The sequence below is a fragment of the Labrus bergylta genome, chromosome 3 (genome assembly GCF_963930695.1).
Source record: "Labrus bergylta chromosome 3, fLabBer1.1, whole genome shotgun sequence".
In the NCBI taxonomy this organism is placed as follows: domain Eukaryota; kingdom Metazoa; phylum Chordata; class Actinopteri; order Labriformes; family Labridae; genus Labrus; species Labrus bergylta.
This window is the reverse complement of record NC_089197.1, coordinates 5,999,234-6,025,712: the sequence shown is the minus strand read 5'-3', so window position 1 is coordinate 6,025,712 and position 26,479 is coordinate 5,999,234. Positions and strand designations below refer to the sequence as shown.

At 43.7% G+C, this 26,479-nt stretch overlaps 2 protein-coding genes across 2 annotated transcripts; both read right to left on the bottom strand.

Annotated features, from left to right (window-relative positions):
- Window positions 1-369: 369 nt before the first annotated feature.
- On the bottom strand, window positions 370-17,410 carry csnk2a2a (casein kinase 2, alpha prime polypeptide a). Its single transcript, XM_020657202.3, has 13 exons — window positions 17,120-17,410; window positions 12,707-13,086; window positions 10,273-10,384; window positions 7,628-7,729; window positions 7,447-7,497; window positions 7,238-7,297; window positions 6,314-6,397; window positions 4,806-4,916; window positions 4,617-4,718; window positions 3,513-3,613; window positions 2,961-3,109; window positions 2,636-2,723; window positions 370-806 (listed from the first exon to the last, which is right to left on the bottom strand). The coding sequence occupies exons 2-12, from the start codon at window positions 12,811-12,813 to the stop codon at window positions 2,650-2,652; spliced, it is 1,053 nt and encodes a 350-aa protein (XP_020512858.1). The 5' UTR covers window positions 12,814-13,086; window positions 17,120-17,410; the 3' UTR covers window positions 370-806; window positions 2,636-2,649.
- An 876-nt stretch (window positions 17,411-18,286) lies between these two features.
- Window positions 18,287-23,549, bottom strand: LOC110001693 (zinc finger protein 319). The gene is made up of 2 exons (XM_020657197.3): window positions 23,266-23,549; window positions 18,287-21,788 (listed from the first exon to the last, which is right to left on the bottom strand). The coding sequence occupies exon 2, from the start codon at window positions 21,632-21,634 to the stop codon at window positions 19,874-19,876; it is 1,761 nt and encodes a 586-aa protein (XP_020512853.2). The 5' UTR covers window positions 21,635-21,788; window positions 23,266-23,549; the 3' UTR covers window positions 18,287-19,873.
- Between the last annotated feature and the right edge of the window lie 2,930 nt (window positions 23,550-26,479).

The window sequence follows — 26,479 nt, the reverse complement described above, 5'->3', positions numbered from 1 at the left end:
GGAAGTGGTATCACCCAATTTAGTTCAATGTGTTAAGACAATATATTCTGTCACGTTAAAATGTACAAAACTGTACTCTGTAACCGTTGAGCTCTATACTATCTGCAGCAGTGGAGTAGCAGAGAAAATCACTCCCATAGTTCGCTGCCATCCTTGACGTCATGTTGAATTTAAATACTGTACCTTTAAAGCTTTAGTTGTCACTTCTATGACCTTTAATTTTAAAAATTAGGATTCAAGACTTTGTAAGTACCCTGAGCACCGCTGTTCCTCTTTTGTACAAAGTTACCGTGCTGTGTGGACGTCATGCGATAACAGAACAGGGAGAATTTCACATCTCTGAGTCAATAAATGAGGAACACAGAGGAGTCCTTTAAATAAAAATGGTTTATTCTCTTAATATAGCTTTTGTTCTATCAGAGCAGAGCGGAGCCTCCGAGCCGCTCCGTGCTAAAGCCTGGAGCTGGATCTCAGCTCAGCTCAGCGTCGTAATGACCGACAAACGTCTTTACAGCACAACACCGGCGTGACACGGATCCAACCACAGTCGCTCTGCTCACTCTTTACAAACAGGAGGGAGGGAGGGAGGGGGAGAGGGGGGAGGAGAGGAGGGAGGGGGGTCAGACCTGAGTCCAGATCCTGTTTATCTGTGACGTGGACCCAGCAGCGCAGATCCCCAGGCTGCAGGGAGACGTATAATCTGTGTGTTTGTGTTAAACTGACATCTTGCTCCTGTATGGCTGTCGATGTGGAGGCAGAAAGTTCTGCCACGAAAAGGTCACACGTTGAGGTAACAAAGATTCTTCCTGCAAATAAAAACAAACAAGAATCATTCTTTACCGTGAAAATCTTTCAGCCATGTTTCTCTTACTATTGAAGTGGAGATTAGAGACATCTTGACAAACTGCGTCTAACGTCTGTGTCAGCGGCTGTCAGCACAAACATTAGCACAGAGAATGATCACACATTTCAGCTCATACATGTCCTGAAATCCTCCTTATTTTGAGTAAACAGCGATAAAAATGTGTGTTTACGCAGCCCAACGCTTTCTGTCGGTGTCTTCTTAAAGTCGGGAAAACCCTGAATTCTGGATTTTTTTTAAAATAGAAAGTTCCAACGTCAGAAATCATAAATATTAGAGGCAGACTGATAATATCTTCCGGTACCAGCATATCCAGTGACTATCGGTATAGGCTAATTTTATCACAGATATGCGCTGACATGACTTGATTTATTCACCATTCTGAGTTTCACTGTTTTATACTAGAAGTTCTCTTTAACCATCAGAGGGGGCGCTATATGGATTACAACAATCTCTCCAGAGGGTTCGAGCATCAGTACATGCTCAGTTACTGTCCAGCTGAGTGACCATCTTAACTTCATTATAAATCTTTTCTACAAGTGTGCAAGTGTCTAACTGCATTGGAGGGATCAACTCAATAAATGTGTTAATCTATATCCATCAATCTCTACAGATCGAAGATAGAACCAAGTAGATATCGGCTGATATATCGGTATCTGATTTTTACTCTTCCTAATGTAGGTATCCCTATCGGAACCAAAACAAATATCAAAGAGAAAACTGAAGATTTCAGGAGTGAAATGTTTCCATGTTAAAAATAAAGATTGAATGTAATCAGTTCTAACAGCTGCTTGACTGTTGGCCCCCTGATACAGTCTAAAGGCCTTAGCACACTGATTCCTTTTTAGTCTTCTTTCTTTGGAACGTGTTTGATTTTCTGCATTTGCCGCGTTCATCCCTGTGCTTGTGTCCGTACTGTCCCAACCTCAAACAAACTGCCAGCCGCTGCTCAGGATCAGTTGCTTTGCAGAAATCTTTTTAACATATGGTTCCAAAATAGAGAGCAGCGTATCAAACACACCACTGACATCCCTATATACACCTGGCAGCGATCGGGAGAATTCTACAGGTGAACCAGTCCTCACTCTTGTCTTGGTTTCATTTGGACGGACCACATATTTTTTTTTTTTTCAAAGAGTGAAAGAACCACAAAATCATCTTCACTGCTTGATGACATTTTGTCTCATACTGTGAATTAATTTTTTCGGACTGAAAAAATGCATTAGAAGAAAACGGACTCGATGTACAAAGACATTAAGATGTGGAATAAGGTATCGCTGAGTTCCCCATCATTAGTCTTCTAACCCAAATATCAGGATAATTATGAGTAAAGATATAAAATACTAACAGTGCTGTGCTCACATAGAGCGGGACGCTACTCAAAGTCAGATGTCACTAATTTATGTTTTTACACTGATAATAATGTCTATGTTTTTGGGGGCGGCAGTAGCTTAGTACATGTGGACTTGGGTTGGGAACCAGAGGGTCACCGGTTCAAGTCCCTGTTTGGACCATAATATGGAAGTTGGTCTGGTAGCTGGAGAGGTGCCAGGTCACTTCCTAAATAACGTTAAGTTGTAACTTTACGAGAATAAAGTCGTTATGAATTTTTGGTTTTAATCCGAGCTTTATGTGAAAGGTTAAAGAAGGTGGATTCCAGCTCACATTAAAAGTATTTTAAGACAATTAGCTAAAATCATGAATGACCTCAGTATGATCAACACATTGTGACTTTGGAACAACTATCGGACTGAAGGATCAGGTGTGTGTTACCTGCTCTCCGCTCATCATGTAGCGTTAGAGCCGCTGATGGCCTTCGTGCCGTCTGTGTTGGCGTTTGCATGTTCCTTCACCACAGGATCTGAGGGATAAACACACAGAGCCAGCAAACACAGGTCAATAACGCAAACACAGGTGAACACAGGTGAGTCCAGGTGATTAAATAACTTGTTTTTCATCAAAGGTTTCTGTTGGTCGTTTAAAAAGTTGAACATTCTTTTTAGCAGAATCAATGAAAAGGAAGCAGCAGCTTCATTACCAGAAACAACATGCAGTGTGTGTGTGTGTGTGTGTGTGTGTGTGCCTGTGTGTGACTAACAGAAGTAGGGGTGCTGCATGGCCTCGGCAGCCGTCAGTCTCTGCTGGTGGTCGTAGCGCAGCAGTTTGTCCAGCAGGTCCAGAGCCTCAGGACTGACCAGGTGTTGGTTCTCAGACTGGATGAACTGCTCCCAGCGCTTACGGGTTTGTCTGCAAACACAAGGAAACGTTTACTTTCTGGACTCTGAATCAGGGATGTGACGACAAAGGACAAAAACCGCAGGAGGAGAGGGCGGGACTCAGTGTGTGCTCGGAGTGGGCGGGGTTCAGATGGACGTAGCAGCAAAGAAGAGAAAATATAATCACAGTGAGGAGAAACACCAAGCGGATAAAGCTCGTTCTTAAACGAGGGTGAATCTTTTACCCGTGGACGTGGAGTTTGTCTGCTTCCTGTTGGACAGGCGGGTTACCAAACACTGGCGGTTAGCTTTTGCTAGCGTGCGTTAGCTTGCAGTGTAGGGGCGGGTTAGGATTTGTTTGAGTCTATATTTGACTTGTTAGGAAGAAGCTGCTGACTCTGGTCAGTGTTGTCTTCTCCTCCTCTCATACTCACTGTCCCAGCAGGTCTTTAAAGCGAGTGTCCAGCTCTATGTGATATTTGTGCAGGTAGCCGAAAAGCTCATCGGTGCCCAGAACTTTAGCGATTCGGACCAGCTGAAAAGCAAACACATATGATATGTCAGTTTATAACAGGAACATTCATGGTAATATAAAACACACATAACATATATATCATTCCATTGCTGCAATTGAATACATGCAACAATACTCTGTCACTTCGTCCACCACCGCACACTCAGATTAAAGTCAGGCGGTCGTAATGATACCCGAGCAGCTCGCCCAGGTTAGCCTTCAGTCCTTTTCAGAGATCTTTTTTCACAACGTGCCGTAAGTAAGCTCAGCCGTTCATGTTGATTCTGCGACAGCGGCTGTAAACACAGTTGATCGTCATCAAGAATCACCGCTACTAAGTGCACCTCCGCTAAAACTGCGTTCGTTCGATGATAAACACTTTCTATTTCCGACAACTTCTTCACAATAAAAGTCCCCGACCTATCTGTAGTTGAAGTGCTTTTAATGTGAAACATCCATATCAGGAAATGAGGTGTTTACAGCGGTAGCAACTTAACACAACTCGTCTGAAATAAAAAGGAAAGAAACAAAAAACGTCTTTCTCTTGTGTAATAAACTAAACAAACAAAAACGTATTATTGTTACCTATAGGCTACTGTAGGCTACCTCTATAATGTATTAATTTTAACTTACAATGTAAAAATATTGATAATGACATTGTTGTCGAAAGCACTATTTAAATGATACAAAAGGAGTTCATATTTATAAGACTGCTTGTTTCTGTTTATGAAAAAGTAGCCATGTGCAGTAATATAGAAAATTGAGGATGAATTGTGATGCATCCTGATATCCAATCGAATCGAATCGTTAACTGGATAATCGTAATCGAATCTAATCGTGAGACCAGTGAAGATGCACAGCGCTACATTATATCCCACCCCACGCCCCCCCGTCTGACAGGGATAGTCTCCCGCTGTGAGGTGCAAGTGTGAACAACCAGATCATGAGAATATCCGAAGCGGTCCTCCTGAAATGATCTACATATTTTCTGTAGTGCATGTGTGAAAACAGCTTTTGTGAATACCTGGTCGTAGTTGTCCTGGCCGTGAAAAAATGGCTCCTTCAGAAAGATCATGCTGGCCAACATGCAGCCTAAACTCCACATGTCCAAACTGTAGTCATACATCTGAGGAGGGAGAAGAGAGTCAATCACACACGTGACATGATTGAGAACGAGACACAAACATGACGTTTTTCTCTCCCTGATTCTTACCTGATAGTCCACTAGCAGCTCGGGGCCTTTAAAGTAACGAGAGGCCACCCTGACGTTGTATTCCTGAGCGGGATGGTAAAACTCTGCCAACCCCCAATCTATGAGACGCAGCTGAGACACAGAGGAACACAACAACTCAGCAATCGGGATTAAAGCAGAGAGGAAACTCAGGGTGTCAAGGACTCAGATACTCCTTCAATACAATCTGTTTCTTTTATGATATCGATATCAGATAGTCTCAAAGCTTTAAAAAAACCTGAGACGGTCAGTTCCATATGACAGGAGTGTTGGAGAGAAATTACTATCAAATATCGCAGGTGAACGCCTGCACACTAACCACACAAATACTTTAGCAATGTGTTTGTGCTATTTCAACAGAGCAGGAGTTTTACCTTCAATCTGTTAATTCAAAAAGGTTCTCCCCGGGAAGACACGATCGCACCTATCAATGCAACTTTATGCAAACTTGACCGACGGCCATGTTTGTTTGCTGGAAAGGACGCTCCGACCGATTTGTCAAACCTCGGGTACAGGAGGAACAATGTGGATTCCATCCTGGCCATGGGACAGTGATCCAGCTCTTTACCCTCGCAGGGCTTCTTGGGGGACGGGAGGGGGTGGTCATGGGAATTTGCTCATCCAGACTAGTGTGTTTTGTGGACTTGGAGAAGGCTTATGACTTCGTCCCTCGAGGGACCATGGGGGGGGGGGGGGGGGGGGGGGGGGGGGTACTGCCGGAATATGGGGTCCCAGGGCGGTTGCTGAGAGCTATCCAGTCCCTGTATGACCAAAGTGGGAGCTGTGTTCACATCCTCGGCACAAAGACATGTTCCCAGTGTGTGTTGGCCTCCGCCAGGGAAGCCCCTTGTCACCGGTCCTGTTTGTCGTTTTCATCGTTTTAATGGCGATCTTATCTTGAACCATATTTTTGCAACGGATTCTTTGAACACTAAAAAATAGTAGAAACTGTTTCTTCAGCGTCCTTTTCTTGTGAGATGTCATTGAAAAAAATACATCCAGTCACCTCAACTTAAAAAAAACCTTGAAAATGGACTGCACAGTGGTTCATGGAGCTAAGAGGTCCAGGTAAGGGTTTAGGTTAGGACAGAAAACAATTTAAAGGCGCAGTACGTAAACCCCGCCACCAGGGGGCTCTCAATGAAAACAATAACAAAGACGACGTCCAGGTTGGCGGGGAATCATGGGAGTGATTCTCTCGAGGATCGAGGAACCATGAGAGAACCCCCCCAGGAAACTTTGTACTGGCAGACACGCCCCCTCATCAAATAACACTCACTGATTGGAATAAACGACTTAGTCTGTGTTAGACTGGATGCGTCTGAGATCTATTTCCTTACCAAGGTTTTAAAACTTCTCACTGTTCATACGATGGCTTCCTTTAAGGTTAACCCTAATCCAGGACGACAGTTTCACTGTTATCACAATAAAACAAAATCACACATTCAATCTGCCTTTCAGGGTTCAACTCCTGATGACTCATCCATCACCTTTCTGAGCTGGTGATCGATCATCACGTTGTGCGGCTTCACGTCCCGGTGCATGATGCCCATACTGTGACAGTAGTCCAGAGCCTGAAGACACACACACACAAAAACCAGTTCACATAAACCAGTCTGTAGTAACCTGAACCAGTCTGTGTTCACATGAACCAGTCTGTGTTCACATAAACCAGTCTGTAGTAACATAAACCAGTCTGTGTTCACATGAACCAGTCTGTGTTCACATAAACCAGTCTGTAGTAACATAAACCAGTCTGTGTTCACATAAACCAGTCTGTGTTCACATAAACCAGTCTGTGGTAACATAAACCAGTCTGTGTTCACATGAACCAGTCTGTGTTCACATGAACCAGTCTGTGGTAACATAAACCAGTCTGTGTTCACAGGAACCAGTCTGTGGTAACATAAACCAGTCTGTGTTCACATGAACCAGTCTGTGGTAACATGAACCAGTCTGTGGTCACATAAACCAGTCTGTGTTCACAGGAACCAGTCTGTGGTAACATAAACCAGTCTGTGTTCACAGGAACCAGTCTGTGGTAACATAAACCAGTCTGTGTTCACATGAACCAGTCTGTGGTCAAATAAACCAGTCTGTGGTAACATAAACCAGTCTGTGTTCACAGGAACCAGTCTGTGGTAACATAAACCAGTCTGTGTTCACATGAACCAGTCTGTGGTCAAATAAACCAGTCTGTGGTAACATAAACCAGTCTGTGTTCACATGCACCAGTTAAACCAGTCTACAGTCACATAAACCAGTTAAACCAGTCTATAGTCACATGAACCAGTCTGTGTTCACATGAACCAGTTAAACCAGTCTGTGTTCACATGAACCAGTTAAACCAGTCTGTGTTCACATGAACCAGTTAAACCAGTCTATAGTCACATGAACCAGTCTGTGGTGTTTACCTTGAGCAGCTCGTACATGTAGTATCGGATATCGTAGTCCGTCAGCTTCTGGTAAAGTTCCTGCAGAACAACATCAACAAACATGATGAGGTTTAACAGAAAATGTTTGTGTGTGTGTGTGTGTGTGTGTGTGTGTGTGTGTGTGTGTGTGTGTGTGTGTGTGTGTGTGTGTGTGTGTGTGTGTGTGTGTGTGTGTGTGTGTGTCGTACCTTAAAGTCTGTGTTATTGATGCACTCAAAGACGAGCGCTGGAGTTCTGGACTGAAAGAGAGAAAGACACGCGAGACGTCACTGGGGAGAACATTATAACTGCACACACACACTGTCCCACCTCTCCCTGCACGCTGCACGCCACACGTAGCACGCCGCACAGTGGCGGCATCAGACTCACCACTGGGTCTTTGACCGTGTCCACCAGGCGGATGATGTTAGTTCCTCCACGCAGGTTCTCAAGAATTTTGATCTCTCGTTTGATCTTCTTCTTCTTGACCGGCTGTGAAAAAAAAAAAAAAAAAAAAAAAGCAAATTGTTGATGCTGTTACCGTCGTCAACAACCAATAGCAGCTCGCCAGCAGCATACAAGACGCTACGAACTAGTAAACATGGCGGGGAGAAGAAGAAGGTATGGCTGGGGGAGAAAGTTCACATTCGAACTGTCATGAGCCGTTGAATTCAAAATATTCAGTCTTTCGGCGCTGCAGCCGTCTGAAGTCGTTTGCACTTGAATTCAGCAGAGGGCGCTCTCATCTTAACATGACCACTACATGACCTCTTGACCTCAGTGAATGAAGACAGTGATGTTGTGGCACGAGTAAGACTCGTCTCTCTGCAGACGGCGACCCACTGCTTTGGAGGAGAAACACAGGGTCGCTACAAACCCACAACTCTCCAAGCTGGCTCGCAAATATCTGTGTGTACAAATGTTTTGTGTGGCGGGCAAATGTGTTCGAACATTACCATGTCGTGTTCTTAAGGCCCCGTGTCAACCTAGTGTTTTTTTCTGAGCGCCAGCGTCTTACAATTCACTTAGCAGACGCTTTTTATCCAAAGCGACGTACATCAGAGAGTAAGTACAACACTAATCCATTCATACACCACCACCAAAGCAGTGGGAACAATGCAGGGTTAAGTGACTTGCCCAAGGACACATCGGACATGTTGCTCAGCTGGGGAACGAACCCTCAACCTTCCGGTTGAGAGGCAACAACTCTACCAACTGAGCCTCTACCCTGCCTTTTTTCAGGTGTTTTCAATGAGTAGAGAGCGTTCTCAGCAGAAAGCAGCCATCCAGCGTCTTTTTTCTGAGCGCTCTGCTGGTTTTGTGCGGTCGCTTCGAGCGCTAAAGTTGAAAATCTTTCAACTTTTCAGAAAGGCGCTGATGACGTCACTGGCGCTCTTTTCAAATTGTATGATATTCCCCGTATTTTAGCCTACGAGAGATCGTATCTTGTACCCACATCCTCCTCACTCCGTGTCTGATCTCAAATATAAAACATGAAGTCAGGGGTGCAAACTCATCAGGGATGAAAAAGGTGACATGGATCCAAACCTCCTAGGGCGGTCCGGGGGCATGCCCCACCGGGAAGATTTTAAAAAAATATCAACTTTAAAATGTGAATTTACAGACTACTTTAGCATTCAGACTGACTAAAGAAGTGGTGCAAACAATAAGAAAAACACAATTGCTTGTTGATATCTATGTTCTGTTCTAACTTTTTGAAAAACCTGTGCCAACCTTGAGTCCCTTTTTATAAATAGGATGAATTTGCAGAACAGGGCATGTTCCACTAAGGGGTGATGTGAAGGGCAGTCACTGCAAGCAGCTCTCAGGGAAAGAGTCTGAGAGAGCATCATACTGCAGTCATCAAGAATGACAATATTTTCTGTTCTATCATTAAATATGTAACATTATCAATATATTAACCTGATGTTTTGCTCCTGATGATTTTCATTCAGTTTATATTCCCTCTGGCCTACCTTATTATATTTGTTGACCAGCTGTCACTTTAATGTTGCCTGAGATAATAATAAAACAGAAAGCTTGATGAAGTTACCTTCAAGCTAGCACACATTTCTCTCAACATCTTTACCTATGGCTACCAAACAGTAAATACGATCAGACAGGATGTTTAACAGAAAGAATGGCTTGCTAGCCAGACTTCAAATCTTTCCAGTGTTTTCATGGAAAAATAACGTAATGTAAATTAGCCAATTATGCCACTCATTGAATCAGGTTTCATGCTTCTTGCGGTCGACGCGGCGTTATTGCGCAATCGTGGCCGGTGAGTGGAGGGTCTGCAGAGGGTCTAATCGCCCAGCCGCGCATCTCCAAGATTTTGAAACAACGTGGACAGGTTCGCACAGACAGGTTCGCATGAACCGCGTTGCAATGATTGGCTACAGGGCCCGGAAGTACGTCGGTCCATGTCTGACTGCAGTCAGTATGAAACGACTCGATGTTCACAGGGTCCGCGCTCGCCAGCCGCAAGAAGCATGAATAAGGTTGCAGATTTATCCCCCCCACCTTCCTCCAAATATTTTTTATTGCAGATCTAAATTAATCACAGAAATTACGTATTTGGGATCCAAGACGGCAAATTTTGCCAAAAGGTGACAAGTTTGCACCCCTGAAGGTAAAAAGTAACGGAGCAGTGTCGGTCATACAGCGGCCGTTGTCAACAGACTGTTGTCATGGAGACAGGATGGACGTGCAGCGCTTTTCTTCTCAGCGCTCAGTGCAAACACTCCCGAGAAGCACAGCCGGCGCTTTTCTGCCCGGAAAAAACGCTAAGTTGCCACGGGGCCTAATTTATTAGAAGTTCCTCACGTGAGGTTTGGGACAAGGAGGGGAAAATGGCGGAGTTGTGAAGAGAGCAGGAACACCTCTTTGTACCACGAGAGAGCGAAGAAGGAGAGAGAGAAAGGGGGGCAGAAAACACTGCGGCCCTCATAATCCCCTTGTTAGTTTGTTGTGGCGAGCTAATAGCTGAGATAATTCAGATCAAAGAGGTGTAAATAATCCAGACGGAGCCTCACCTTGAGGATCTTCACCACCACCTTCTCGTTGTTGGTCACATTTATGGCCTCGAACACTTCGCTGTACTTCCCTCTGCCCAGTTTACGAACCAGCTGATAGTTGTCCTGATTGCTGCAGTGAGCAGAAAAAAAACAACAAACAAACCCAAAGCAGAGATTAAAGAAACGACAGAATAAACAAACAACCGGTCGGATTGGGTTTATTGTTTAATCCAGCGTGAGAGCATCGGTGTGTCAGAAGCCCAGGAGTCCTTATCCAGGCAGCACAAACCGGACTCTTGAGTAGCAGAACGAGCTGATCTGGAACTTCTCCCACCCCGATGTCCCTGACGCCCAGCCACCACCATCGGACTAAGTCGTTTTATGGCGGACAAAGTAATATATTTTAGTGGTTCGTGCATCTCTCTCATGGATATTACGTGATGAAAAACGAGGAGTTTTTTTTGTTTTCCATTTGAAAATGTAGAGTGATTTTCTTTTCAAGGTTAAAAAATGAACGAAGAAAAGTTTTAAGGTCAAAAACAAGTTAAAAAAAACGATTTGAATAGAGTGTTTTCTATCTAAATTCTAGGCTGACAGATATGAGCTTACATGTACAGCAGGTGTTCTATACAAAACTTTAAAGAAGTGAAACTCTGAAAAGTAAATTAAGTTTATATATTTATAATTATTATTATATATTTTTTTAAATGCATTAATGTGTTCCTCATTGTGTTGTCATTGCTACAGTTGGAGCTAATCCTACTTGAGTGATTTACACACATATAGGTGGATACCTTGTGAATTCACAGGGCATATAATAAAGATATTTTGACAAATGGTGTATTCGTCCTATTTTGCATTATAAATCTGAATCTGAGAAGTAACTAGCAAAGATATTTAAAATTTTCTATAAATTCAATGGAGTACAAAGTATATTTTTATTGAGTACAAGAAGGCTTTTTTTTGACACTGGAAAGAACTTATGCAGTACTGTATTTTATAACTTTTACCCACTCAGTCGTTAAAAGTAAAAAGTAAACTAGTGCTAGCTTGTTGAGCTAATATAACACGTAAGAATTGTGTTGTCAAACGGTCCCGTTATGAGTATCAAAAGGTGATTCATGTCGCGCGGTGCTCTGTGTTGTATCACCTGTTGTCTTGACGCACGTTCCTTAGGAGAGTGTCCAGTAGCGGATCACTCGGCGACTGTCTGCTCTGCCTGCACGTAATAATACTTTAACGGTAAACTCCGTCATGTTACGGATTGTTATTTACCTGGTATTTTTTTCTTTGGTCGGGTAAATAAATTGCGCACTGGAGCCTAAAAAAAAAGTCCGGACATGACGGGCAGTGCACGCTGATCCTTGCTACCACAATAAAAGCATCTTACACAGAGCGGACTTCAGGTAGCAGATAAAAGTTCTGACTGTAGCCTCCATTGAAATGCCACATAGACGCAAAACTACACTTGTGTTACAGGATTCAGATAAATGCCTGACAATAAAAACAACAGTTTGCACGTTTGTCATTAACCCACATTCTGCTCGACTTTTTTTGTCAGACTGACACTGAATAAAAATATAAAAATATTACAATTTTGAAATTGACGGAAATCTGTCGTAACAACGGAGAACTTTAATCCCTGTAGTCACAATAAAGCGTTTATCTGACCTGACTGACAGGTGGTGTAACGGTTTGTCAGGAGGCTTAAAACCCGCCTCAGCTCCAGCTCTCAGCCTGTCGTTAGGTTGACTGAAAGTTAGACTGAGACAGCATTTCCAGCATGGCGACCGCCATCGATTGGACTCCAGTGCTCCCCGCAGGAACAGACGGGTGACCTCTAACTAATCGTGATTTCAGAGGGTGAATGTGTTACCCAACAGTCATGAATAAAAACTAGGCTATGAGTATTAAGCACGTTTGATTTAGCTGCAGCTACTTTTCCCTGCTTCTCTCTGCTGTCAACATGAAGGAGCATTGTGGGGGCACACTGAGACACACCGACATGTGCGCACACACACACGAGCCATTCCAGAGAGGGGGCGTGGTCAGACACAGCTCATTTACATATTTAAAGATACAGACACAGAAACAGCCTGTTCTGAGCAGGGCTGAAATAGAGAGGTTTATAGACATGATCAAATACAGGGTCAGAGTGGATTTAGAACAAGAAACTTCATACACATGTTTTGAGGAGCTCTGAGACTTGTGAGGAGAGTATGTGACCTTTAAAACTGGAAAAATAAGAATTGTGTGAGAGAATTTTGAACTCAATTCTCGGGGAGATAAATCGTGATTCAAATGTTATCAAGAATTGTGGAGCCCTAGGGCACATGTGCAAGATCATGTGACCTGATCACCCCTTTAAGAAATATCTTCCTCTTTGTTCTCAGAGCGCCTGTTGATGACACATGCTGATTGTGTGTGTGTGTGTGTGTGTGTGCGCGTGTACCTCCAGTTTGGCACGTGTGCGTCATAGTCCCAGTACTCTCTGTTCTTCTGTGTGTTGACGTCGGTGTACACCCGAGCCTTGCTGCTGGCCGGCGTGGATCCGGGCATCGCTAGCTTCGCGGCTCCGTGTCGAGGACCGTCTCCTCGCTCTGAACACTTCTTGGCTCGGTACGTGAAGGCAGCGCAGCGAATCTGCTGAACGTGCGGCTCTAAGATCCCTGCGCTGTTCTTACCATGAGCTTTGGCTGGTTGTGTCCGTTGGTGACAGGCGTCAGGCTGTTCTGACGCAGCCGCTGAGCAGACGGACAGAGCGACGATGACCGAGTGTGTGAAGCCCCTGAGCAGTAAGTTGACGGGCAGGATGGGATAAAGAGACGCCAGCTGCAGGAGGACAGGACAGAAGAGACTGTGTTTCATTCAACGTTCAATTTAGAATAAAAAATGCAATTAAAAAACTGTTTGTTGACTTGTTTCTTTATTAATCAGACACCAAAAGTTATTGGATTTGAATATTTTATTTGTCCTTTGCGGTTGACCCACTGAAGGTGTTGTGTTGAGAAAAGCACACGGAGAATCACGTGCCCGCCGCTCATTACAATGTGACAAGTATAAATGTTCTTAGGGTCGATCAGTGACGAGTTATATCCTTCATGTTTGATCGTACTTTCCTGGATGAGTGACTGAACAGTAGGACGTTCACGGTAAAAACAAGTAACTTCACCACGCCGCATGTTCAGACCGACACAAAGAAGACTGGTGCACTGGTACCTAAAACAAATGTAACTCCGCCCCTTTGTTAACATTTCAGCTTCAGTATAATGAAAAAGGAGAAGCAAAGAGATCCGTATGAAACGAGGCAACATCGAATGTGAGCTTTCATCTCGCAGAACGTGTCTGGCCCCGAAGATATTTTTGATTGTGACTTTTACCTGTTATATGATTTTCTTAACAACAACAACGCCGTGACAATCAGTAGCAGACACAAACAATCACGCCACGGAGCAGTGTGAACGCCAGCAGACGACACTGCAGAGCGCCTGGTGCTACACCGCCACGGCAGAAACAGGAACCACCAAGACAGTTCAATCAATCTTTATTTGTAGAGCGTCAACTCATAACAAGTGTTAAATTCTCTAAAAACCTGAACGACAGGCTTAGTACTGACTTTGTGTGAAAACAGGCTCAACTGGCCCAGAACTCAGGCTCAACTGGCCCAGAACTCAGTGAGGTCTGTGCAGCGTACTGCCGCTCTCTCTCTCGCCACGTTATGTATTCTGTAGCCAAATTGCACTGCAAAGGTATTTTATTAAAAACAAACTGTCTTGCGCTTTTTTGTGGGTGAAGGCTTAAAGGAGCTGATTGTGGTGACACCTGGCTGCTGCGACTTCAGCACCGGGAGCTGTCCGCTGTCTGCAGCGCCGCTGTGTTCCGTGGTGGGAGCGTTTTTCCCTGTCACTGATGTCACAGCGTTGTTGTTACAAAAAAGGTTGAAAGAAGTAAAAGTCAACAGAAAATAATATTGTTGGCCAGATATAATTGCTGGCAGGTCAGTTTCTGACCCCTGATTCACAAACATACATGCTTGATTAGATACCCACGGCGACAGCCCTAATGGAGGTAAAAACGAATACCGTAGAATCCAGAATATAAGGTATAAGGTATATAAAATGCAGTCGGATTTGTGGAGTTTGCACCCCCTCATGGCTACAGTGATGAGGGGTTGTGCGCCCCACCTCCGCTGGTCACTCATTACATTTAATCTAAGAGTCTTTCAATCAAAGCAGCACTCGACAAGTGTTATTTACAGAACAGAATACCGCTGTTTGCTTTAAATTAACCATTATGACCTCGTAAGGAAGAAAAGATATGAAAAAGTTGCACAGTCAGCCTCGTCAGCGCCGCTATGTTTCCCCGCACAGCATACAATCATCTTCTTGAAACAGGGATGAATTTTCAATCATGTCATGTGGCGTGCAGTGTGTGATGGTGGCGACTGCACTCTCGGTGATGATGCTGTGTGTGTCAGCATGTTATTCAGGTGTATTAGTCGCACAGGTGTGTAAGATGCAACGCACTGTATCAATGAACAAATCGGAATCAAAAGTGCGGCTTATACGTCGGATTTTACGGTATCTTTGGCTGTGATGGCCGGCAAGCGGCATCAAATTACAGTTCCAGTTAAATTTTAAAGTTCCTCTTTCAGGGTTTACGGTTCAATAAATAAATAAAGTAGCTGGTTTAACTCTTTAACTGAAGCCAGACCAGAACAGATTTAGACCAAACCCCAATGGCTTTAGGGTGCACTGACATGAGGTCCAGTTGTCCCGAAGCAACATGTTTGCATGTTTTTCTCTTTATTCCCGCGTGATCTTGTAGTTCTCCTGCGATCTTGTAGTTCTCCTGCGATCTTGTAGTTCTCCTGCGATCTTGTAGTCCTCCTTAGATCTTGTAGTTCTAGTGTGATCTTGTAGTCCTCCTGAGATCTTGTAGTTCTCCTGTGATCTTGTAGTTCTCCTGAGATCTTGTAATTTGTAATTTATTTCAAGGATAGCCCCTTGAGATGCATCATCTCATTTTCAAGGGGGTCCTTACAAAACATAAATTAAACATCATAATACAAGATCTTGTCGTGTGATCTTGTAGTTCTCCTGTGATCTTGTAGTTCTCCTGAGATCTTGTAGTTCTCCTGTGATCTTGTAGTTCTCCTGTGATCTTGTAGTTCTCATGAGATCTTGTAGTTCTCCTGTGATCTTGTAGTTCTCCTGACGGACTGCAGCTTGTGGTAATGAAGTGTCAACGCTAAATTCTGAACCCTGTATCACGTGGACTATCAACTAAAGACAATCTGATGTGTTTCCACCGCTCCACAGGTCAGCACAGCTCTTGTTAGTGATCATCTCTCTCTCTCTCTCTCGCCACACAAAGCAAGATCTAATTATTGATCAGTCATTTATTTTGAGCACAGTTCAATATTCTTTCTGGAGTAAATTTACATTATGATAGTCTTTCCTGCCTTTGCTGTGCATTAGTTTTGTTTGAAAATGATTAACCGCATGTCTCTTTTTGACGCCTGCCTCAAATAAAGACTGTGCAATTATTTGAAGGTTTAAGGTTATAATTAAATATTGTAAATGAATATATGGAGACCCAAGGAAGACTAATTAATAGGGACTGTCCGGATCCAATCCGTGATTATCAATGTACACAGCTTAGAGAAATATGTCGCAGCCGTATGATGTGCAGATTGTCTTCTGAACTGAATAAATACTTTTACACAATTTTACATTTGTGTGACCTGTCCCTCTAAATGTTATAATTAGGGTCCGACCTTTGATCTGTAGAGATATACACATTTAATGTGTTGATCCCTCAGTTATGAAACACTTTTATATATAGCGCCCTCTGCTGGTGACAGAGAACAGCTAGTGTAATACTGAATAATGATACTGAAATGAAATGTTATTTGACCGATGAATAAATGAAATAACCCCCCTCCCCCTACATTACTTCTTCATTGTACTGTCCTCGTCAATTTTTGTTTTGTTTTATGGTTTTATTTTTTGTCAAAGCGTCTTTGGGTTCCTAGAAAAGCGCTATTAAAAAAATATACATATATCATTATAAAATTAGTCGATACTGATCATCACTGGATACTCATCGGCTGGGCTCTCTCTCTTTATTTTTAAATCACATGTTATCCTGATGTTATCGTATTGAGATTTTGATATCGTTACTCGTTTCTGTTTAATACAGAAGCTCATGTGAATCTTATTTAACATTTCACTGCACATCTGTATGAGCATGTGACAAATAAAAACCTTGAATCCAAACAAAGACAGGATTACGATTCATTGGATTTTTACTGGAGTCGTATTTTTAAAAATCTGATTTTATTATTCTGATGTTTTTATTCAATTTAAGACAGATTTTCTCTCTTTTCCTCAGCACTGGTTAAAAATGATTCAGTACTTTGCTCTCCTATGATGATTAAAACAACAGAGATGAAATCGATTAACCGACGAGTTATCGATCAAATATTGACATCGAACATTTTGACAGATTGTGTTGCCCGTCACGACTCGGGCTCCCCGGGGCCTTTTCCCCGGCTTTAACCCCTTTAATTACACACATTTTCACATTAATCCAGCCGCTAACCCCGGAATAAACCCAACATTTAAACCGAAACAGGACGAAAAGCAGCTCCTACGATCATTTAATCCAACTAGCTGGCTAGCTAGCTGCTAAAGCTAACTCAGCAAAACATTCAATCCTACAATGTGAAGATAAACTGCAGATAAACAGCTTAATGAAAATCTGTATTTATAGTTCAAAATTGTTGAATAATTCAAAATGTTTGTCTGTGTCGACGTGTGCGTGATTTAAAATCAATAAGAGTGCTAAATTAGCGGCTAACCTCGTCGTAGAAATATCCGAGCTCAGAGGAGGTCCGCCCGACATCAACTCGTTAGCTTCCCGTTAGCTCCTCGTTAGCTTCCCGTTAGCTTCCCGTTAGCTTCTCGTTAGCAGCTCGTCGGCGGGACCTTTCGCTGTGTGTGCAACGATGAAGCTCCGCCGGTTATAAAGTCACTAATAATCTTCGTGATATCGGCAGGAAAAGGGATGAATGTGATCGGAGGGTGGAGGGTTCGTTAGCGGAGCAGGGCGGTCTCTCTGCCGTTTTGCAGTGAACATCAACCGGAAGTGAATAAAGACGCTGGATGACCTGAAAACAAACACGAAATATTTTACGCCTAAAAAAAAAATATATATATATTTTTAAGTTGCTCCAACACAAAAATTACAGCAACATTTCTCCACATTTAAAATTGATGTTGGTTTTTTAAAATCACTTTTTTTTATATAATTTTAAGCAATATTATTGAAGTTCGTGAAGGTTGTTTTAGTGTGAAAATCAATTCAAGATCATTTCAAAAGAAAATTTGAATTATTAAATATGATATCTAAATATAAAATGTTATAGCTTGATGTTTAATCTATCAGTGAGTGCCATGCAGCAACCTCCAGTGTTGAAAATGAAGCTGATGCTGAAGTGAAACATCCTGCAGTTCCTCGAGTGTCCACTAGAGGCTGAGCTGCAGAAGCACAGGAAGTCACATACACACCCATTCTAAAACGCCGGTTTTTACAGCAGAGATTAATATGTTTACAGCCTGGTTTAAAAAACCAAATAGGTCTGATTAGCTCATGTCTCGATCGACACACACTGTATGGGGGGGGTGTTTTGATGACTCATCTGTTTCGTTTATATGAAGTAAATGTTAAATGGACTTGAGCTTGTATCTTCTGACTACTCAAAGTGCTTTTACACCACAGGTCACACCTATGATGGCAGAGGCTGCTGTGTAAAGTGTCCATCAGTAGTAGCCATTTCCGTTCATAAACATTTATATTGCCGCAGACGAATCAGCGGCTAGACACATCGGACATGTGGCTGCAGGACCTGGGGATCGAACCCCGAGTTTGTGGTTGAGGGATGACCAACTCTACCAACTGAGCTTGGCTGACCCAGTGAGAATAATCCTGATGTGCAGCTCTAATTTTGATAAACGATGAACACATGTATTTTCATAAGGGTGGTTTATTTTAATTGTCTGTATACAGTATGAACAGGAGTTTATATTGATATCCATATGTGTAAATGCAATGTTTCATTACACTCGTTCTCCTCCATCAGCACTGAAAACCTTGCCGTCCCCTTCCCCTCCCTCTCTCGCCCCGTCCTGCTCCAACATCCCTGTAACCAAGACTTAAAACTCCAAAAACCTTTAAATATACTGCAAAGATTGTACAGAATATAGAAACCCACACAGTAAACTAAAGTACACAAATATTTTTACTTTATGCTTGGCATAAACCAACACAGAACTTTGAGGCTACTCGGATTAATCTGCTGAGTGTCGACCCGGAGGAGGTTACAAGAAGGTCTCTGAAATCAATTATAAAAGAGTACTTTGTTAAGATTTAAAGCTCAGTAACTAATGCAGCTAGTCGGTGGCAACAAGCAGAATAACGCTTTGAATTTTCCGTGGGGTTAAACTTGGGATACTCTGTGTGGAACTGAAACTAAGAGCGCCTGCATCGTCCTGCAGGCTCGTTCATGGTGAATACAAAAGCAGGTAACATAAGCACTATACAGTTTTACAGAAGCGTATACACACAATCTCTAATATAACAGAGTAGACTATGCCATGAATCAGTAGTCATAAATATAACATTGTGCATGTTCTATTGCACATGTCAAGTGTCTGTATGACATGGTAGGTACGGGTTAGTTACCTAGACGTCATCTGTTTAATACAAAGATGCAACAACACAGATTTCATAGGACACGGGCTATACATTTTCACAAATCCACTTTTTTTCATCTTCTTCTTAGGATGTTTTCCTAAATAAAGCAAAAGCTATAATACAACAGTGATATTAAAGTGTGATAAATACTCATGCACAAACAGATGAGACTACCTAGTATGAGAGAGATACTGCTGCTGTGGGAGCTTCTAAACTGGACGTGAAAAGAAAAACAGAAACACAACGTGAGCGATCAGTAAAAAAAGGCACATGGATCTGGAGGAGCTGACACACACACACACACACACACACACACACACACACACACACACACACACACACACACACACACACACACACACACACACACACACACACACACACACACACACACACACACACACACACACACACACACACACACACACACACACACACACACACACACACACACACACACACACACACACACACACACACACACACGACGACCTTCTGGAAGCTCTCATCATCTTTCCTCAACGACAGAATCACAAAACAGACGATCACATGCAAGCACAGAAAAGGTCCCACACTCAGGACTAAACTAAATCAAGATCTTCCCACATTTGACGTCTTTTTCATCCTCTTCAAGTTTTTCTCCATGTGTTTGAAATTAAAAGAGTCGCCGGTCGATTCCTGGAGTTTTCTCTTTTACTCAGAAAAGTGTGAGGATGAACAGATTCTTACTGTTTCTAAAAATCATTAAACAAAACTCGTGTGTGCATGTTATATTCTACGTATGTGAAGGGGAGGCTGGCACACGCTGCTCTGTGGCTGAATGTCAAGTTTGCTGCTCAGGACTGAACAGCAGCTCGGTTCATGGGATGCAGGGAGCTTCAGGGAAACTCTCGCCCTCTGCGGTGTGCTGGACCGTGTGCTCCTGCAGAGCCGCCAGGTCGACGAAGCGCTCCCCGCACCACACACACTTAAACTGGGTCTCCCTGGAGTGAACGCTCTGGTGCTTGGCCAGGTGCTCGCGCTGCTTGAAGCTTTTGTCGCAGTTGGCACACTTAAAAGGCTTCTCCCCGGTGTGGACGCGTCGATGGCGCTGCAGCTCTGACGAGTACCTGAAGCGCTTTTCACAGTCGGGACATTTCAGTGGCTTCTCGCGGGTCGGGTCACAGCGGTGCTGGACGAACTCAGACGATGACACAAAGCGCTTGTCACACAGGGAGCACTTCAGTGGCTTCTCCGTGCAGTGAGAGTTCTGGTGGCGCTGCAGCGTAGAGTTCTTTTTGTAACCTTTGCCGCACACGTCGCACTTGTAGGGCTTCTCCACCTCGCCGCCACATTTGTGTCGCAGCAGCTCTCCTGATTGGCTGAAGGACTTCTGGCAGGATGCACACTTGAACAGACTCTCCATCCCGTGAACCTGCTGGTGGTAGAGCAGGTGGGACGGCTGGAGGAAGCCCTTATCACACAGGTTACACTTGAAAGGGCGATCGGCCGGGTTTTTGTGAGTGCGGCGGTGGCGAACAAGGGCGTACTGCTGCTTGAAGCTCATCTGGCACTCCTCACACTGGAAAGGCCGCTCCTCTGAGTGTGTGCGTTCGTGCTGCCGCAGGTCAGACGGGCGCTTGAAGCTCTTTCCGCAGGAACCGCAGCGGAAAGGTCTCTCCCCCTCAGGCTGACACTGATGGTGCAGCAGCTCGGACGACTCTTTGAAGTGCATCTCACACAAATTGCACTTGAACAGGTGCTCGCCGGAGTGAGCGTACATGTGACGTACCAGGTGAGAACGATGTTTGAAGCTCTTCTCACACACGGCACATTTATACGGCCGCTCGGAGCTGTGGGTGCGCTGGTGGTGAGCCAGGTGTGAGGACTGGCTGAAGCTTTTGTCACACGTGTCACATTTGTATGGCTTCTCCCCAGTGTGCACCCTCTCGTGGCGGGTCAGCTCGGACAGATGGCGGAAGGACTTATGGCACACTGAGCACTTGTACGGCCGGTCAGGTGCAGAGGCCTCAAACGAGGGTGGAGACGAGGCACTGATTGCTGCTCCGCCACTGGACGTCTCTCCAGTGGAGGGCTGCTGAGGGTTGGCAGCTGACGAGGTGGGGGTGACATTTCCAGAGCCCGGCCGGTATGTTTTCTCACAGATGGAGCATTTCATGGGGTTGTTTCCGTTGCCGTGGGAATTGTGATGCTGGGCCAGAGAGGTGAGGAGGGAGAAGCCCATCTTACACACACCACACACAAACGGCTTCTGCTCCACCTGCACACACTGGTGCTCTAGCAGGTCGGTCGCCTGGCTGAAGATCTTCATACACTGGGTGCACTGGAAGGAGCGGTCTTGGCTCACCATGCACTGGTGTTCATGAGGGTTGGCCAGGTGAGAGATGTCATGGCCACAGGCTCCACACTTGTGCCCTCTCTCGCCCCCTACCTGTAGGGAGGGCTGCTGGGTTTGGACAGAGAGCTGCTGGCCGTGCTGGGGCTGCTGCAGGGAGGTGTCCTGCTGCAGGACCACTCCGTACACTGCACAGCCCAGAGAGTTTTCGGCCCCCGGAGGGAGCGTGTGCACAACAGAAGGCGGAGCCACTGCATGTTGCTGCTGCTGCCACGCCTCCGTCATCCTGCCACTTCTCACACAGGGATTCAAAGCTCAGTAGAGGAATTGTGCTTTCAAGCCGACTGAGAGGGCGGATGTGGTTGGAGAAATGCCAAACGGAGAGTGGCTGAGTGTTAGATCTCTGTTTAGACACAGCCTTTCAGAAAAGTGAGATAACCTAGGAGAAAAATAAAAACAGGAAAATAAATTACGATGAAAACAAATATTGCAATTAGTTAATAAAATGCAAGGGCGATAATATTAAAGCACAGCTGATGATCTGCTGGTTTCAAACATTATAAAAAGCGTGATCAGAGACAGAAATATTAAATTGTATGTGTTTCCATCTTGATCAGCTGGGTTACTGTCTCCATTCAGTGTCAAAATAAACTGATACGAATTCATCATGCCCCCCCCCCCCATGGGGTTGTCATGACAACAACAAAAAATTAACTCCTAGGCACCAAATATGTGGTGATTTTTTGTTTTATTATTAAAAATGTGTAAATTGTTCAAACGTTGGCAACGTTTAACGATTTCTTCTACACACACATCCTTATGACATAGATGTCATTTTTAACGCTTTGGGTATTTCCGATACGATAATCATTAAAATAGAAGCGATTATCAATTATCGATGATTATTATAGTATCAAACATTTTAACAACCTTTGTTTGTCATGAAATAAAAACTGAAACAAACCTCACATTAACTATAAAGAACACCATTTTAAACGTTTAATCTAATATATATATATACACAAGTATGTTTAGGATGACTTCGTTGCAGTATTTTCATTCATTCATAATAAAACTACATAAAAAAACAGCAAACGCGAGAAAGGGCAAAAAACCTGAAAAGGGCTTCGTCTATATCCTGAAGCATGAGGTTTATTTCACAGCGTTTGGCGTAAAATGATCTGCAGAAACCTCGCAGGTGGTTCAATGGGCTTAAACGCCTTTCTCTTTCATTTAGGTAACACGTGTAAAACACTGTATGTGTTAATACTGTTAATCATCATCAATCTATGTACAAACCAGAACTGTAAAGTAACAGTGAACGGAAGCTAGCTGACGCTAACCGAAACTACAAAATGGCTACGTCTACTTCCTGGGACGAAAATCGGGTGCGTATACTTCTCATCATTGTTAATGTGTATTTTTCCATATCTGATGTAAGCGACTCTATCGATTAAGTTACAGGGACACCAATTGTTTTCTTACAAAATGAAATTACATTTACAGCAGACTGATGGATCATTTTTATTCTGTTCTTGGATGTCATCGTTTGAATGTTAGCTTGCTAGCTGCGGTACAGCTAACCGCTAGCTGCAGCTATCGTCACAGTTTTAACCGGACCACCTTTAAAGATAAATATCAGATATTTATCATTATGGGATGAGTGTTTGCCGCTTCTGCCGCGTTTAACATTAAACCCCACAGGTAGTAATGTGAGGCTGAAGCCTGGAGCTTCCATCTGCAGCCCCTCTGATGGATAACAGGCCACAGGACCGCTCTCTGGTGTAACGTCGCAAACGGAGCCCGAGTCAAAGCAGGCCTCCGCGGCGCTGCAGGGACAATCCGCCTCCTGCAGCCGAGCCCCGCTCCCGCGCAAAAAAACACTCCTATTTACAAATACAAACACGATAACTTACTCGAGGGGTTTATCTGCCGCTGTCCGCAGTCTGTACTCGACAACCTTCGGGATATTTGGGACTCGGAGGACCGGCGGTGGAGGGGATGCTGTCGAAGCCGGACGCCATCCTCCCGCAGACGGACGGACACCGGAAGCCGCCACGCAGTGAGCTGTTACCGGGGAGCTTCTGCTGCTACAGCCGCTGTATCCTGGAGGGTCACCCCGAAGCCTAGAAATCACCCGAACGGGAGAGAAATTGCCGCCCGAGACCGTGTCAGTAGGATTCATATAAACACAAAGGCTAAAAAAGAGCCTGGAAGATATATTTGTAAATGTAGTTCTTCACTTTGACAATAGGGGGCGTGGTTTCGCTCCTTCCCTGCAGAGGATATCACCTGCAACCGTTACTTTCCCTTCACACACCGGCATAAACATGTGATCAGATACCGTTTAAACACTCTGTAATAAGTGTATCAAATGGTGACAAATGTCCTCTGAATTATTATAAACACATATTATTATATCAATGACGTGATGGAGGTGTTAGTTTAAGCACCATCTCTCCGGTGGGTTAATAAAGAAGATTTCAGAGACGGTCTTCTAATTTCCTGCTTTTCTATCTGACCATGAACTACTCCTGAATGTGAATACAATAAATATAATCTTGTGTCAGCATGCAGCGACCTTTTATATCTATCCATATATATATATATATATATATATATGTCTGTCTGTCTGTATCTTTACCTGTCAGCAATTTATGATAATTAAATAACGATGAGAAATGATGAGAAAAGTCCATCCTCTCCGTCTTTTTCCTGCTCCACTTTTCAGAAAATGTGTGCTCAAAGAGGCCGTTTGGAGATTTTCCCTTCATGACATCACAAAGGACAGTAGCCCCTCCCCCTGGTGGGTGACACTCCCACAGGTGTTTGTTCTGCCCTTCTCACACTCACAAGTCCGCCTTCTCACTGTAAACAATAGGACATGGAGCGAGAAAGCCTGAGACACCCAAGCCCTTCCAGAGAGGGGGCGTGGTCAGACACAGCTCATTTACATATTTAAAGATACAGACACAGAAACAGCCTGTTCTGAGCAGGGCTAAAAATAGAGGGGTTTATAGACATGATCAAATACAGGATCAGAGTGGATTTAGAACAAGAAACTTCACACACATGTTTTGAGGAGCTCTGAGACTTATTTAAACTGATGAAGAGGATATGTGACTAAACTTAAATGAAGTAATTATCTTACATTGGGTCTCCAGGAATTATTTTATTTCTGTGGTATCAAAACAGTTATTGATATTGTTTGATTTTTACCAGAGTTTAAACCTTAAATTCAGTTTTCATGTTAATCTGTTACACGGTGTACGAACAGCACGTGAGCGTTGAATATTGCACATGCTCGCTGTCCACACTGCATCCGGTAAATATTAAGTTCTCTGCTCAGTGAATTTCAATTTCCCCTTTATTAGAATATAGTGGTGCTTTTACTTTGAAAGTCAGTGTTTTCCCCTATATATATATATATATATATATAAGTATCCCAACTCCAAACCATGGATAACTCCCCAACTAAGACAGAGCCTAAAGGAAAAGGACTGGGAACGCCTAAAACTGGCAAACAGAACAATAAAAAATGAGGTTTTCAAGGCAAAATTGAAATTCAAAGACAAACTGGAGTCTGAATTTGCCAACATGAACACCAAGCAGGCTTTTCAGAAAGTCAAAACTCTCACCGGGTGTGAATCCAGAACCAAAGTAGGTACAATAACTGACCCAGCCTTTCTTCTTTATATCACAAGCTGGTTGTGATACGGCGCACTGCTTCGTGCTGGACGGCTCGCAGGCTGTTAGGACACTTCAATAGTAAACAATAAAATCAAGCTGATTTTGTCGCTCACGCTCGTATGGCCAGCTGTTGGACACCCTGTAAGATTTGTGTGAATTAGTTTATGAATTCTGAAATTCTGCTATGAACCCCTCATCATTTCTTTATTTATTTTTTAACCTTGTGACCTTGTTCAGATTGGTTCATCCAATGCGGAAACCTCCGGTGATGAAAGATGAAGTCAGTGTGGGGTTGCAAAAGAAAACTGCAGTTCCTAAGGTGTCCTCTTGAGGCAGTCTGCAAAGTACCATCTAAATTGACTGACATGTGGGTGTGTTCGCTGTTTGCTGGCTCCACCTCTTCGTCTGTTTCTAGATTGATCTAAAATTACATTAAGCATTTCAAACATGGTGACCGCCATCGTCAGGCTTCATAACTCCCCTTCAGAAACTAATGATGACGTCACTGAGACTACGTCCATGTTTCATACAGACACCAGCTGTGCTGTAACCATATTATATATCATATATTTTATAAGTGGGCGTGCTGCCTTCACTGCTCTGATTGTTACAGTGTGGACACGTTCGAGAGCTGCTGAATAAATGAGTGTTCCTGTGAACAGTCCATGTTCTCACCTGTACAGTCTACCGTCTTCAGCTCAACTCGTCACGGCTCTTCCCACAATGCTTTGCAGCATTTGATGATCAGTATTAACTAACTAATCCATTGCAGCTCGTTAAGACGTTAATGCAGCGTCTACCTTAATATTTTGAAGGGCCCAGGGGTGTACCCGGATGGGTGGCATCGTCCCCCGTTGAAATCTTATTGGCCATCCAATGTGCCACCCCAAAATACTTAACAGCTGATTGGCTATTTGAGAGGCGGGACTTAAGTTGAAATCCACAATTCAGGCTGTGTTTCAACAGGCCACTCGTAGTGTTCAGTGATCAGATGTTAAAGTTTAAATTGAGACTTTGGACATACATCTTGTTTTGAGTCCTTGAAGAATGAATGCTTAGAACCTTGGTTCTCAACTGGTGGGTCGGGACCCAGAGGTGGGTCGCGGAGCCATTTCCAGTGGGTCGGGAATGTGTGCCTGGAAATAAACTTGTGAAAAAAGTCTGTGAAGCCACGTTTGTTTTGTTCAGTTTCTTGCTTCTGTTACATGTTTTGTACTGACTGACGTCCAAACTTCACAATTTTTCAGTAAATAAATCTGAATGGTCAAAAAAATTTGGGTCACGATTTCTCTTGGAGGAGTTGGTGGACGAGTTTAGAACCATTGGCTTAGAAGATGTGTTGCTGTTATCTTGTGTTACTTAAAAGTTGATGTGATGAGTGCATACGCTGGGTCGAATAAACGTTCTTCATTCATGTGTGCACAGACTCAGGCCACCCCT

Bases quoted from the DNA above. Each gene is read 5' to 3' on its own strand.
- csnk2a2a (XM_020657202.3), bottom strand. From the start codon at position 12,813: ATGCCCGGATCCACGCCGGCCAGCAGCAAGGCTCGGGTGTACACCGAC. The intron at 6,398-7,237 runs GTAAACACCACA...GTGTGTCTTCAG, and splicing joins ACATGTACGAGCTGCTCAAG to GCTCTGGACTACTGTCACAG. The intron at 2,724-2,960 runs GTTAGTCACACA...TTTATCCCTCAG, and splicing joins CATGCAGCACCCCTACTTCT to ATCCTGTGGTGAAGGAACAT.
- LOC110001693 (XM_020657197.3), bottom strand. From the start codon at position 21,634: ATGACGGAGGCGTGGCAGCAGCAGCAACATGCAGTGGCTCCGCCTTCT.